This window comes from Platichthys flesus, chromosome 5 (genome assembly GCF_949316205.1).
Source record: "Platichthys flesus chromosome 5, fPlaFle2.1, whole genome shotgun sequence".
NCBI classification, from domain to species: domain Eukaryota; kingdom Metazoa; phylum Chordata; class Actinopteri; order Pleuronectiformes; family Pleuronectidae; genus Platichthys; species Platichthys flesus.
The window spans coordinates 23,286,942-23,301,436 of NC_084949.1; the positions used below are offsets into that span (position 1 = coordinate 23,286,942).

The following is a 14,495-nucleotide window of genomic DNA, read 5'->3' on the forward strand; positions in this document are numbered from 1 at the left end:
CTCCCACCATTTACCGGGAGATTACCGGAGCGCGCTGTCTCTGCTGCTCGCGACTAATCCGGCCCTCGGTGAGAGGTAGCGGCGCGCTGACGTCACTCTATCAATCCAGCAGCAAGCTGTCCACTACACACGCCCCGGGCCGTGCACAAATCCCCTGGAGACTAACACATACACACACAAACACACACACACTGACCACACAAGTTCAAAAACCTGGCATTTCACTGTATCGGTTCAGAAGAAGGATATTGATTTGACCTTATATCATAATTATCATATTTTTTCAGATAATATATGTTTATAATGAGTATATCAGGAGTCTACTGTCTTGTCAAATAGGTTTTTGGAGCATGAGGAGGTCTATTTTCCTTCACTGTGCAATATTTAATATCTTGTTTCATATTAATAATAACAACTTTATAGCACCTCTCCAAACTAAAGTTATATGGAGCTTCTGAATGACAATTATGCAAGATTCACCAATTATAACAATGCAAATCCGAACAGTTGAAAATAGGACCAAGAAGAGATTTAAGAGAAGATACTGAGTTTCCCTGCCAGAGATCTCCAGGCTTCCAGAGTCGAGGAGCCTCTAGTGACCAGTCCAGAGTTTGGAAGTGTTACCGGGAACCAGTCTGAGGATGTCAGGCAGCGTTCAGACTCATAATCACTAGATCGACTAGTGAAATCTTAAAATCAGTCCTAAAACTCACAGGTAGTGGAGAGCAACCAGGGTTTGTGGTGACGCAAAGTGCACTTTAGGCTGAAGGGAAAACCAGCCGTCCTGCAAGTATTTGGTGATAATCGGATAAATAGATGTTGAGATGTTATGAACTGGTGGCAACAGAGGATAGTAGATTACCAAAGTATTTCAGATTTATTCCCTTGGAGGGTTGTGTCAATGTGGTAATTCATCAATTTCACTAAAAACCTCCTGGTGGTTTAAATTTGAGGCCGATTCATAGTTTTCTGTTTAAGTCAAGAGGCTCCACAGAAAGATTTACAAAGTTACATTTGTCTGTTTCACTACATTTTGTATTATTTTAGTTAATTTCTATGGGTTTGTGTAATATCTATAACTAATTTTTTGCATATTACATGATCTAACTTTTATTTATCAACTGTGTTAAATAGACTGAACTTAATTCTGGTTCGTGAGTGACACTAACGTCCTCTTGGAATATTTGTCTGATACTTCTGATACTTCATTTGTTATTTTCAATTTATATACAATCTAACCAATGCTTTATAAAGTTCTCTAAAACTAAATAAACCCCGACTCAGGCCACTGTATGGAAAACACATTGTGTCTTTGTGTGTTTCAGTGTGTAGTACCTCTGTGTGTGTGTTTGTGAGCCAGAGGGACGGCTAATTAACAGTGGGGACGGCACCGAGTGGCGTTCGGTTCTCTCCAGCCACTTAACTGGGCCTGCGAGTGTTTGTCGCGCGGCCAAATCTATTCAGCAAAACGCTTCCCTCTCAAATAGGATCCAGCGATTGAGATTAATGCTGTGTGCAGGTATTTGTGTCCCTATTTAAAGCACTTATCGATCAGTGCGTCTCTGAAACTCTGTGAAAGTACCTCGCCAGCATTCTGAACCAGCACCCCCCCCTTCCCTGTAAGCACACACACCCACACACACAGACACACACACACACACACACACACACACACCAGGAGGAACCCTCGAGATGCAGCAGCCCTGCACCTTACCTGTTTAACTTTCAAGGTTTACACCAACACATTTTCTGATTCTATCTTATTCTGATTCTCATTAGCTGTTGTAGAGCAGTAGCTTCATGGGGTCCAAGCAGGAGCTGTAGCTACTTTTGCTGACCCCAGTTGATCATATATATATATATATAAAAAAAATATATATAAATAAATAATTCAGGTAAAAACAAACAAGAGAAATGGAAAAAAATTGGAGAAATCTGATATTACCGTGACCTTTGACCACTGTTTAAGATTTGAAGAAATTGTCATAAAGGCCACGGTGACCTTTGATCTTTGATAGCCAAATCTAATCAGTTAATCTGTGAACGTCGGTTCCAAATGTGAAAGGATTCGCCTCAGGTGTTCTTAAGTATCACGTTCACCAGATCGTGAAGTCTCCGTGGCCTCAGCGACCGTACGGATGGATAATCCAAACGCCTGAAGCGCTCAGCCACTGGCTGTCCCAGGCACAGAGACACGACTAGAACACTCTTGCTGTAGAGGGAGAAACTCACACTTATCATCTTGTGGAGCTGTCTTGAACCAGAGTGTTATGATGCCATCTTTGGGTGAATTAACTCCACTAATGCAATGATAACAAGTTCTTGCTTAAAGGGATAGTTCACAGAAAAATGGAAAACTCCCTCATTATCTAGTCACCGCTGTGATGGAGGGGTGGGTGATTCTTCTGGTGATTTAGGGGTAGACAGCATTGCAGCCAAATCCAATACAATTGAGGTAAATGGTTGGCGATTCTTTGAATGTGAAGAACAACTGACTCCTGTGGTGTCATCAAAGTGTTCATAAGCATCGAAATTCATAAAGACATAAAGTCTATGAACCTGGTGTAAATGAACTTGTTTTGAGTCAAATTTGAATTCCGCTGCTTCCAGACACTTGGATGACACCACAGGAGAAGAATGGAGGCAGATTGTTATTTTACGTTTTAAGAATTAATCCCAATTCCCTTCAGAAGTTCTGGATTTGGAGTGTAATGTGGACTCAAACACTACAGCCACCACCTCCATCAGCACAGTGGTGACCAGATGAAAACCCTAGAAAGGATACCTTGTCATGCAGGAATCTCCACCAGGACTCTCAAAAGGTGAGACGAGGGTCTGCAGCCGCACCCCCCCCCCCCCCCCCCACAGTCACGTACCACGACCTCCCAGCTCCTCTCACAGGACACACGCTCCATACGCTGATAAAACACTGGGACCGGGGGAGTCAGAGGAGGCCAAGGAGGGAAACGTGAAGACAGAGCTCGTGAGATGATAAGAATACCTGAGGTAAGAAAAAAGAAATAACAAGAAGAGAGGAAATATGATGTTTTCTCTCAGGCCCTGCTGACTGTGATAATGTCTTAAGTGTTTTATGAAGAGGTGGCCAGAGACATCCATCACCTTTTGGCTCAGACGCCACAGGAAGACAGTGTGCTGACGCTACAGAGGAGCAGCGAGAGGACGGGGACGACTCTGGGATATCGAGTCGTGGCATCAAACCGCTCCGGGGCAGATTGTTTTATTCAGCCGTGTTGTCTTTCAGATTTGACCCGTGCCAAATCAGGGGAAGACTGTGGAACTTCTTTCTCCACAAGTCATGGAGTCACAGCTCCAGTGCCTTGAAACTTCATCTGGACTCTCGGGTCTGACTGTATTGTGAGTGATGACTGTGACTCTCCAGGAAGAGGACGCACATTTCACAAACACAGTGTGGAGCTATGTGAAGTAGAGTCTCTGCTTCTGTAAACAGAGCGAGCAGGGGGAAGAGGTGCCGAGAGGAAATCCTCTGTTTAAATGCCAAGCCGTGCGTGCCATTCCCTTCTTCTCCTCCTCTTATCTTCTCCTCTTTCTTTTCATATATTTTTTTTTGCACCAGATTCTCCACCTTCATCTCTCTCTCTCTCCATTGCCTGTTCATGTGCGTGCGGGGGCGTGACTGAGTGGGCGTGCACGTGGCAGCTCGGGGGCCTCACATCCTCGCTCCTGCCGCACGTGCGTATAAGGAAAGATGACACGGGCCACTTTTGTTTTTCGTACCACCAGAATTCCGCGACGGGGGAGAAGAGGAATGAGCGCAGGATGCATGCTTGGCGTGAAAAGACGGCAGCAGCTGCGGCGAGAGAGCGATGGAAAAACATGGGGAGGAATTAAGGGAAAAGGTGACAGGGAAGATGAGACAGACATTGTCCCAGGGACGGCAATCAAAGTAATGTCCAGATTGTAAAACGGCTGAGGCTCAGAAGGGGCAGTTGTCCTCCACCATTGACCTTTAACACCCTCATGCCTTTTCTGGAACCAATACCACTAATATTCCACTGTACAAAACCACTACACCATCTAAAATGTTGAACGATGAAAATCTGGGTTTGGCATAAGGCTCTGGAAAGACGTCTGAGGTGGAAGGTTCAGCAACTTCTACAGATCTATGTCACCACTGAGGGTTGACGGATGTTCCTAAATCCTGGAGGGAGTTGGTGGAATTGTGCCGGCTGACGCTTCTGGAGCCGACATCGACCAGAGGGACAGGAAGGACGTGAAAAAAAGGAGAATTCCAGGAATCCACCGCCGGGAGTGATGCTAGCACAGCTTACCTACGTCACGTCGGTGCTCCTGAGGTTACACCATCAAAGGGTCGGGTCTCTGTCAAATCAACGTAGGAATCTCCATCAGTTTCTCGTCCATTCAATCATTAAAACATGTTTCAGTTTGAGAGAAGGAACTTGTGAGGTTCACGTTCAGATTTTTGTGAAGCTGTCACTCGAAACCCAGCGCTTGCACTCAAGTCATTGTGGTTCCTGATACCAGTGTTTAGGGAATTCTGACAGACTTGTTGAATAAAAAAATCCAATCACAGAAGAAAACATTTCAAGAGCAGAAGACAAATCCGAGCACAGACGATTCAGAAGCGCACAGAAGCAGCTCGAGGAGAAGAGCTGAAGCGCAGGGAAACACTTCAGCTCTTTTCCTGCACTTAAATCACTTTAAATTAAAGTTAAATCCCTTTAAATCAATCATTTTTTAGACTGCATTAAATAAAATACAGGCCCCAACATGCAAACCCATCGCTGTGATCACTTCAAACAACTGGGATTTCAAGTTAAAGCAACACGTTTATTACAGAGTCAGCACAGCGCTTCTTATTTGTTGTTGTAGAGGAGATGATATTTATAGATATGTTACAATAAATATTTGTTCATAATGAAAAGGACTGGATGAAAAGACGACTCCTGCTTTGGAGACAGTGGACGGGAGACGAAGTTCCCAACATGACAAAGACCCCAAACTGCAGAATTCACCAGTTTCCAAAGCAGATAAAAGTGGAAACTGTGACTGGGCCCAGTAAGTTCCCCTGACTTGAATCCACTCTAAAGAATAAAGCAAAGGAGAAAATGATGCATTGAGTGAAAACCTGTTATTTATTGAGGACCAGATACCATGAGACTGAATGATGTGTTTAGCTTCTGCAAAATGTGAATAACAGTTTGATGAAAAGACTTCACGGTGCTGAGTTCGATTTATGGGAATGTAAAGTCCACAAATGACTGAATCCTCCTGTTCACACCACCTTGCTGCTGAAGATGCTGCGAGTGTGTGTGTGTGTATTTGTGTGTGTGTGTGTGTGTGTGTGTGTGTGCGTGCGTGTAAATGTAAACAGTAGGTCGTTGCTGACAAAGCACTTCTTCAGGAACTTGGGATTGTGTGTGTACCCTGGCCTCTGCTCCCTGCAGATATGCTTCCTTTCAGAGAGACTGTAGAAATAAGCAGTGAAGACCTTGTGTGTGTGTGTGTGTGTGTGTGTGTGTGTGTGTGTGTGTGTGTTATGAAAATTGATGTCTTCCTCTAGTTCATGAAAAAATTTGGTTCGACTGAATCAGCTTGAAAGCTTTTTCATATGCAAAACACCCTCATGCCTTGTTAATCCCTCTCTCACACACACACACACACACACACACACACACACACACACACACACACACCTTTTAGATTCTTGAGCTGCTGTTCAACATCTGTTCACCTACAAGAGAAGAAGGTATCATCACTGTTTCACAATCAATCATATTAAAGTCGAAAACATGACTCAGATTTTAAATAACCGACTCTGGGTCATTTCTCCCGTCTTTAAGGAACATTTTGCTCAAAGTCAAACCTCCTCCTGTTCTGGGTGTGATTCGTGGTTCAGCCGGGGGTCGTTCAGTGTGGAGTTGCATCTCCCCCCCCCCCCCCGTGTGTGCGTGGGTTTCCTCCAGCTTCCTCCCACAGTCCACAGACACGCAGATTGGGATTACGTTAATTCGAGACTCTGCATTGAACGTACGGGTGTGAATGTGAGTGTGAATGATTTCCCTTCGTCCATCAGAGGATGAGAGGTGGATGGATAAACCTCCTCCTCGTTCCCTAATGGGGAATGCAAACCAAACCTATTTAGCATAAGTAGACAACCAGGCGAGGAACTCTTCTGCCAAGAATTACTCCCAATGTGCCCGTGTTCAAGAAAACAAAGATTCCTGGATCCTCCTGATTATCTGGATCTGCTCCAAAATGTGATGGAGTCCTCCTTCGCCATAGAGACACCTTTTAGACAAATCTGTTGTTGTTTGTGGAGTCCTGCTAACAAACAAACAAACACAGATTATCCTGACATCACAACATCAGGATAATCAGATCACAGCTATTTAAATGTATATGTTTTTAACTTCTCTAAAATAAACCAACGTCCACACACTCTGTTTCATGTTCTCAACGGCTGATGTTTGTGCGACTTTTCCTCCGAATCAGATGAATACAAATTACACAAATAGGTGCACAGTTATATGAGGTGGAGGCCTGCAGCTCTTCAGGAGAAACTCCTCTCTCCCAGCAGCCGCCTCTCACGAGCCACCACATCCACACACGTCCAGTGACCAGTGACCAGGAGCTGGATCCTCACAGATGAGCTGCAGAGGACGAGCGGTCAGACCACTGCACTGACACGTTTGATTGTCAGGTCGTCAGCACGACACCGTCCCCTGCAGGATTAGAAGAGCTATCACAGTTTGATTTGACTGCCATCAATAAGAACGTTTATTTCATATGGTAAAGTAACAATAATTTCACATTCCCTGAAGAAACTTGTTGTCTACGTTCATCTGTGTTGTGTTGTGTGTTCGCTGCAGTGATACTGAGCAATTTTATTACAAAAATAATACTTCACTTGAATATCATCTCATCTCATTAAATCAGCGTGTCACCAGTTATTATAAAACGTTATATAGCTGCCATTTATTCATTATTATAATTTATTAATATTCAATGATTTGATTTATCATTACACATATCTTGTTATATTTCTGTATTTTATATCAATCTAAATAACTTTATTATCACTTTCTTTGTGGGCATACATATCATATCATTTCTATACTGTTCACATTTTTCTTATTAATACCTTATCAGAATAAAAGTATCCCTTGTGAATGCCAGGGTCTTATATGAATACATATTTATTGATTGATTGAAAGCTACAAGGAAAACAACTCATCAATTAACCCACTGATCATTTCAGCTTTAGAAGACAAAGTGTTTCCTCTAAGTTTCAAATCTCTGGACTAAAGTTTCACGACTCAGACTTGTTGTCCTGTAAAGCATCACCTTGCGCGGCCCGGCATCGGATCCGACTGCTGTTGATGCAGTGGATCAGTTAAATGTCCGGCTCCATCTGAGTGTCCCGCTCCGCTCTGAAGCCAGCGCTGCTCGATCAATGGTATCGATGAGCCGCTGCTAATAGCTGATGCTAATACGGCCATTTGACTAATAGGCCGAGAGGACCATTGATCTGCAGAGTTAGCATCTAATGACAAAACCGCTGATTCGACCGCGGAGTTGGACTAAAAAGTGTGTGTGTGTGCAGAGGCGACGGAATAATAAAGTAACGGTGCATTCATTATTTAGGCCGAAGGACACAAATATTCACAGAGTGCGTGGAAGTAAAAAAGGTAAAAACAATCGACCCTGAGTTCAAAGCTTAAGACAAACTTGTGTTCACAAATTGACGAATGACACTTAATCTGATCTGACCTGACCTGACCCGACCTCCTCGGCCTCGCGCGGGGCAGGACAGTGGAGGCGGGGGGCCACAGTGCTGCCAGGGGCCCCAGTGCTGCCGGGGGGGGCCACAGTGGGCCCCACAGGAGCCGTGTTAGCTCTACCTTGGATCAGGAGGCTTCTTCTCACCTCAAGCCCACTGACGTGCCTCAGGTTATAGGGTCAGAGACACGATACACAAAAACACACACACATCTGTCTCAGCTGTAAACCATGAAATTCTGTTCATCAAAACTTAACTGAAACATTAATAGCGATAGTTCACCCAAAAAATGAAAATTACCTTATTATCTTCTCACCTCTATGCTGAAGCACTGAAACTAGACATAGTGGTTAGAAGATAGTAAGTGAATTTTCACTTTTTGGGTGAACTATCCCTTTAACACTTGAACATAACTCAGTTTGCAGACAACTGTTTAAAGAACAGAAACCATCTGTGGCTAAAACAATCTGTTTGACTCCATGGTATCCTGCACGTTCTCATCCCTTAGGGGGCAAAATATAAGACCTATACTGCAGCCAGCCACCAGGGGGCGATCCAGATGATTAGGCTTCAGTTTTGGGAGCTGACATATTGTTTATCTTTATGTAAAAATCTATGGGCAGAGGATGTTGGCTGAGAAGCTTAAACACTGTGTATAAAGTAGGACACGTCACTTACAGGTTTCTGAGTACCAAGCATGCTGTGTGGGTTTGTTCATCAGATTCTTTGCCTCAAAGTGATCAGAATCCAGCATAAACCCAATTGATATCTTAGTGGAGGAGATATTTACAGACCTCAGATTTTGGGGGGAGAATGAGACTTATAAAAGTGTGCATCGCTGAAATACAAGATCATGTAAAAGCATTTTACGTCGCACATGACGAGATGAGACTCCTCCATGAAAAATGTATTATTTATTTAAAAGTTTACTGCTTATAAACCACAGCAATTATGACAATGACTTTAGATGTGATCTACACTGCATATAGTCATGGTTACATTACATCTTATTTTTGGGTCTTAATTTATCTGAAGCTCAAATCACGAGAGAGAATAAAACCAGGATCCACGTAATAAACCAGTGAGTCAGTGGGATGCTGGTGCTGCTGCCCGGTGCAGTGGTCAGCTCGGGGGTGGTGGTTTGAGTTGTTGTTGGTGTAGTTGTAGTCGCTGTAGTTGTAGTTGCTCTAGTTGTTGCTGCTGTAGTTGGGGCTGTAGTTGGGGCTGTGGTTGTGGCTGTAGTTGTTGCTGCTGTAGTTGTGGTTGTGGTTGTGGCTGTGGTTGTGGCTGTAGTTGTTGCTGCTGTAGTTGTGGTTGTGGTTGTGGTTGTGGCTGTGGTGGTTGGAGGCAAACTGGTTGAGGTTAACTCCAATTCTATGAAAAAACACAGAAGCTTAACATGTGACAATCAACCTCTTTTCATTTTCAAATTCTTATAATTTGATTGATTACTAATTGGATAACAAAGATCATATTTACATTAATGCTAGAAACCTAATTTGGAGCCTTGAAATTTTTTTTTTTAAATATAGACATTAAACGCAGTGTAATGTGAGAGAGATAATTAAAATAAGACTTCAAATCTTTATACCTATCCAATCACATTGAAAAAGAAACTTGAAAGTATTTTCTTCCTTGACCAACATCGGGTAAAATAAACTTTATTTAATGTTTATCATTTACTAGATCATTTTACTTTTCAGCACTTTTATTTTCCCTGTTTCTTTCCACATTTCTAATTCTCCAAATCCTTTTGAAAGTCGGTGAGTAAATTAAACTGTCGATTGGAGAACGTGAGGAATCGATTAGATATAATAATAATAAGCTGAAAAATAAAAGGAGAAAGGGAAAGACAAACGTTTTCTTTCTCTTTTCACACTTTACAACAGTATAATTAAGTCAGTTAACTTTGCCACTTTGGGGCACCATAAAGCAGAAAAGATAATACATTGAATTACAGAAGGTTAAGATTCTCCAAATTTGCAGGGTTGATGATGGTAAACGTGAGGACTCGTGCTCACAGGTCATTTTTAAACCGAACACGTTGTCGACTGCAAACTGATTCAAACGAGAGGTCGAGGTCTGAACTCACCTTTGACCTGCACGTTGTAGGTGGTGTTCACGGTCCCCATGTAGTTTGTGATGTAACACACGTATTGGCCTTCATCCTGCACAGTGACGGACTGAATGATGAGAGGTGTGGCGGTGAGGGGGGGCCCAGGCGGCCCGCGCCCAGGGAGCAGCCAGGTGAACGATGGGGGGGGGTTTCCCTCAGCTGAGCAGTTCAGCTGGAGACGATCTCCTACTGTGACAACGACGTGTTCCGGATGGGATGACCTCTCCACGTGAGGTTTATCTGTGGGTTTATCAGATATGAATAATAAAGGAGAATAAGAGCATTAATACAGAAATTAAAGACGTACGAGGGAAGTTGCTGCAATCATCTCATCCTGTACAACTCTCAGCAAGAGGATAACTGTGTTGAGTTATTCCTTTGAAATTTGAGTTATCACAGTTAAAGAAAACAACAGAATGGACAAATATTAATGGATCTGTCAGTTTTGAAACTTTATACAACGCCTTAAGGTTAAGATTTGAATTTATTTACCATGTGGCTGTTGGGGTTACCAGTAGATTTAATTCAGTGCATGTAACCCTCTTTTTAAAGAGATTCAATCTGCACCATCAGAGCAGTAACTGATTCTATAAGAAAGCTCCTGCTACATCACAGCTATAGATATAAGATTTATAACTGGACACAATTGAAAAAATACAATACAAAATGAAATACACACGTCTGTAGATCGATGAACCTGATGAATAATTGTAAACTTTATCCGTCCAACAGGTTTCACTTAATTCCTTTATTGGTACGATCGTGAAAAATATACGAAACAACATAAATGGGTTTGAAAATGTTGGTGATTGCAGTAGAAACACTGTCGTCAGACTCACAGTGGACGGTGGCGGTGATCTTTTGTGACATCACCACTGGAGGGGGCTGTGGTCCGTCAGGTCCCAGCTCCAGTTTGGCTTCACACCAGTACTGAGCTCCGTCGTCTTCTCTGCTGGCGGTGATGCTCAGAGAGAAATCCTTGCTCACTGGTTTTTTCTGTGGCTCACTGGTGGAATTCAGTCGAACCGTTGAGTTCTGACCTCTGTGGAAGGTCACCACGAGGTTTTGAACCGGAGCCAGGTTCTTCACGTTGCACTGCAGCGTGTACTGATGAGCCTCCAGCATCGGGCCCGAGTGAGTGAAGCTGAATGAGACACTGTCCGGAGGTTCTGTGGACAGACACACACACGTACACAGAATAAGACAACATTAAATATCTTTAAACTGCCGAGACAAACAGCAAAGATTTAAATCATTCTGAATCTTGACTAATTTCCCGGACCAAAGACTGAGTGTAAAGATGGACGCAGCCCCAAAAAAAGTGAAGCCAAAGCCCCCTGGTGGCTGACTGCAGGAAGGGTTATAAATCCTACCTCCTCCATGTTGATTAACCCAGCATGGACCAAACTTAAAAAGTCAAAATAAATTGTTCTCAAAGATAAATTGTGTTGTTTTTCTATTGTTCTGATCAAACTTGTATTCAACCTGTTGATTGTTCCAGTAACTTTGGTTTTTAGTTATTTATTGGATGATGTAAAATGGGGTGAAATGTCTTGATTGGCTCGTGAGTATCGGTGGGACCTCAACATCGTGGCTCCGTCCCCCGATTGCTCCTGTGCCGCCTCGGCCCCTCCAGAAGGTGGCAGTATTCGTATGCAAGATGTTTAGGATCATTTCAGGATGATGGGAGGAAGTGGAGATGTGTCATCCATCTTTATAAAACAGGCAATCTAACATAGCTCTAAAACTTCGGATGATTATTGGTTGATTCCCTACTGAAGCCACATTATCATAAGCTCATTGGTGGTGGCTTCAGGTTTCAAGCCCACAACATTTAAACCTGCTCAATCCAGATATTATGGGTCACTGATTGATATCAGTCCCTAACTAGGCCTGATTGTTTTCATCAAGATCCACAAACTACTCCCTGGCAAAAAAAACAATCCCATCTCACAGAGTTAGAGAAAGTGGATGTGCCTCTTTGCCTCTTTCATCTTCTTACACCAAGTTTGGTTGAAATTCCTTCAGTAGTTTTTGCCCAATCCTGCAACCACCAACAAAAACAGCACCACCTTGGCCGAGGTGATTCAATAAGTCATGAGTTTGTAAACCTGCGGGTGAACTTACTGTAAACAATAACAGGCAGGAGGCTGCGGCACTGCTTAACACCATAATAGCATTGAGGCTTTGTGCTCCACTCGGTAAATCTGTCGACCGTCCACGTGATTGTGGTGTTGTTATTTTTTGTGTGACTTCCGATGGCTTTCTCCAGATTGAAGCGCTCGGTGCAGGACGGACACACGGTGCACGTGGCGGTCGCCGAGTCGCCATGTTTCACGACCAGTGTGGACGGAGTGAACACAGGTTTGGGTGCACACTCTTCATCTGTGAATAAAAAAACATTAAATATGTGATTTTTACAGTTTCATGAAAAATGGAAAATCTGATGCAATATTAAAACTGGTACTGAGAACAAACCCACTGCCTTTACACCTTGTCCAGGGTTACAAGAGCAAAATGAGTCTTTAAATATAATCGAATCAGAAGGTAAATCCCTTCATCTAAGTAAATCTCCAACTGCAAAGTGTAATTATTGTGTAATAATAATCTAATCTATAGCCTGATGCCAATAAAAAACTCTTTTTAAGTTGAATTACAGATTGGAGAACTCTTCACTCACCACAGTAGGAGACAGGGACGGAGCAAAGGAGACTCGTCAAAGAAACCACCAGAGGAATGAAAAACATGGTCCCCCCCGATTATTCTTCCTGGACAAACTCGTCGAACATAAAAAAGGAACTGGGGCAAGAGGGTGAGACGCTCTGTACCAGTTCTCTCTCTCACTCGGGACGTTGTGGAACACTGTTGGCAGCGCCGCCTGTTTTTATTACCACACATCCTCTTCAAGCCATTTCACAGGCTTCAAAGTTATGGACCTGGTGAAAGCGAAAGTGAGACACTGTGTAGATACAGATCCTGGAGCTGTTAGGGGGAGCCCTCTCACAGTTCATCTGGAATGTGCGACACAGATAAACTTTGTACATTTGAAATAGATTGTTTATTTAGTTTCACTGAATTCCAAATAGAAGCTTCTCAGTTTAGTAGTCAAATCATTTATTAATAATAATAATTGAGTTATTAATATAACAGTTTTGAAATGACTGTATTTAATTTGTTTTTCTAGTAATCTGCTCACTTCAGTTTAAAATACAACTGGCTGTACATATAGGACATGTGGCACAGATGAGGACAAGCAACTTCATGACATTTCAAAGAAGGCCTGATGGAAAAGGTTCACATTATCAATAAACAACATAAAATAGATGAAATATAAGTAGAAACATTAAACGAGACAAATAATCTAAACTTCTAATCTGTTTCTGTAATTGGTACAATACAATATTTCAGACTAAACAGAGAAAACAAAAAACAATATTTTATAGTAATTAACCCCATGATTATTTGTTTAGTGGTATAAAATAAATGTATATATTCTCTGCCTATAGAATCCCAGTAAATACAAATTTTTTCAAATCTCAATTACCAAACATGGAGGTTAACACTTTTTAAAAATTCTGAACGATCATTTGAAGATCAAAGTCTTTATGTTTCAGTCAAAGACATTTGAGGTTATTAATTAAGAACGACTCAAAAGTAATAATTACTGATCAGAATAGTTGTTGTTTGCTGGTTTGAAAGGAGATCAATGGATTCATTACTGCAGCTACAGCAGTAGAACCTCCATAGAAAGAAGCTCACAGGAAATCTGGGGATGATCCAGAATCACTTGTTAGATCTTTGAACGTTTTAAGAACAAACCTCCTACATATTGAAAAAGTGGGTGTTTGAATTAGAGAACTATTTCCATGAGATGGAGCTCAGGTTCTTCCTGCTTGTATCACTCAGGTGAGCTGTCTGTACAAGGAGCAGCTTGCACCGCACATCCTCTCCTGCCCCTCTGGGCCATGAGCATCACAATTCTACCACACACACAGACACACACACACACGTATCTTGGCCTTAACACATGTGTGTCTGTACGTGACCTGCACACGGGCAACGAATCGAAAGGTTAAGAGTCGGGAGATTCCTGTGCTCATTAGGAGGAAATGTCCCACACACATTCCTCCACTTCCCGGGGATCTCAATCACTCTGCTTCCTGACTCGGCTGCCGTGGCTACCCAGTTAAAAACTCACCACTCGGCTCTCATGTACTTTTCACCAGCGCTCAGAACCAGCTGCCTTATACTGATGATCTGTTAAAAACCTGTCCTTGTGTCAAAGTTTACAGCGAAAGGAAGACAGGAGTTTATATGAGAGCAGAAATGTTGTTTTGTGAGGAGTGTGTGTGTGTGTGTGTGTGTGTGTGTGTGTGTGTGTGTGTGTGTGTGTGTCTGTGTGGGAGAGACACTCTGAACAGGAGGTGTCATGTCAGCTGAGCGTTTAGGGAAGTGTTGGACACGGACTGATTACAAGACCATATGAACTCTTACACTATGTTAGATCTTCAGATATCAGCAGCCACACTTCCTCATCGGGATGTTCCATCTACATGAGGTCAAGTACTGTACCTGAATATAAATCGGAGGTATTTG

At 42.6% G+C, this 14,495-nt stretch overlaps 1 protein-coding gene across 2 annotated transcripts; it reads right to left on the reverse strand.

The window, feature by feature from the left end:
* Nucleotides 1–8,680: 8,680 nt before the first annotated feature.
* On the reverse strand, nt 8,681–12,804 carry LOC133954397 (uncharacterized). 2 transcript variants are annotated; one of them, XM_062388797.1, is made up of 6 exons: nt 12,580–12,804; nt 12,027–12,284; nt 10,739–11,068; nt 9,876–10,139; nt 9,091–9,157; nt 8,681–9,045 (listed from the first exon to the last, which is right to left on the reverse strand). In XM_062388797.1, exons 1-6 carry the CDS (start codon nt 12,644–12,646, stop codon nt 8,820–8,822), a joined length of 1,212 nt encoding a protein of 403 aa, XP_062244781.1. In that variant the 5' UTR covers nt 12,647–12,804; the 3' UTR covers nt 8,681–8,819. The 2 variants fall into 2 exon arrangements, with proteins under 2 accessions (XP_062244781.1, XP_062244780.1); XM_062388796.1 differs by having other exon boundaries at nt 8,681–9,157; nt 12,580–12,803.
* Nucleotides 12,805–14,495: the final 1,691 nt, after the last annotated feature.

What these genes read in the sequence shown, in the direction of transcription:
- LOC133954397 (XM_062388796.1), bottom strand. Translation starts at nt 12,646, where the DNA reads ATGTTTTTCATTCCTCTGGTGGTTTCTTTGACGAGTCTCCTTTGCTCC. An exon ending in CCTGCCTGTTATTGTTTACA is followed by an intron (nt 11,069 to 12,026) that starts GTAAGTTCACCC and finishes GTCTGTCCACAG; the next exon opens with AACCTCCGGACAGTGTCTCA. An exon ending in GATCACCGCCACCGTCCACT is followed by an intron (nt 10,140 to 10,738) that starts GTGAGTCTGACG and finishes ATAAACCCACAG; the next exon opens with ATAAACCTCACGTGGAGAGG.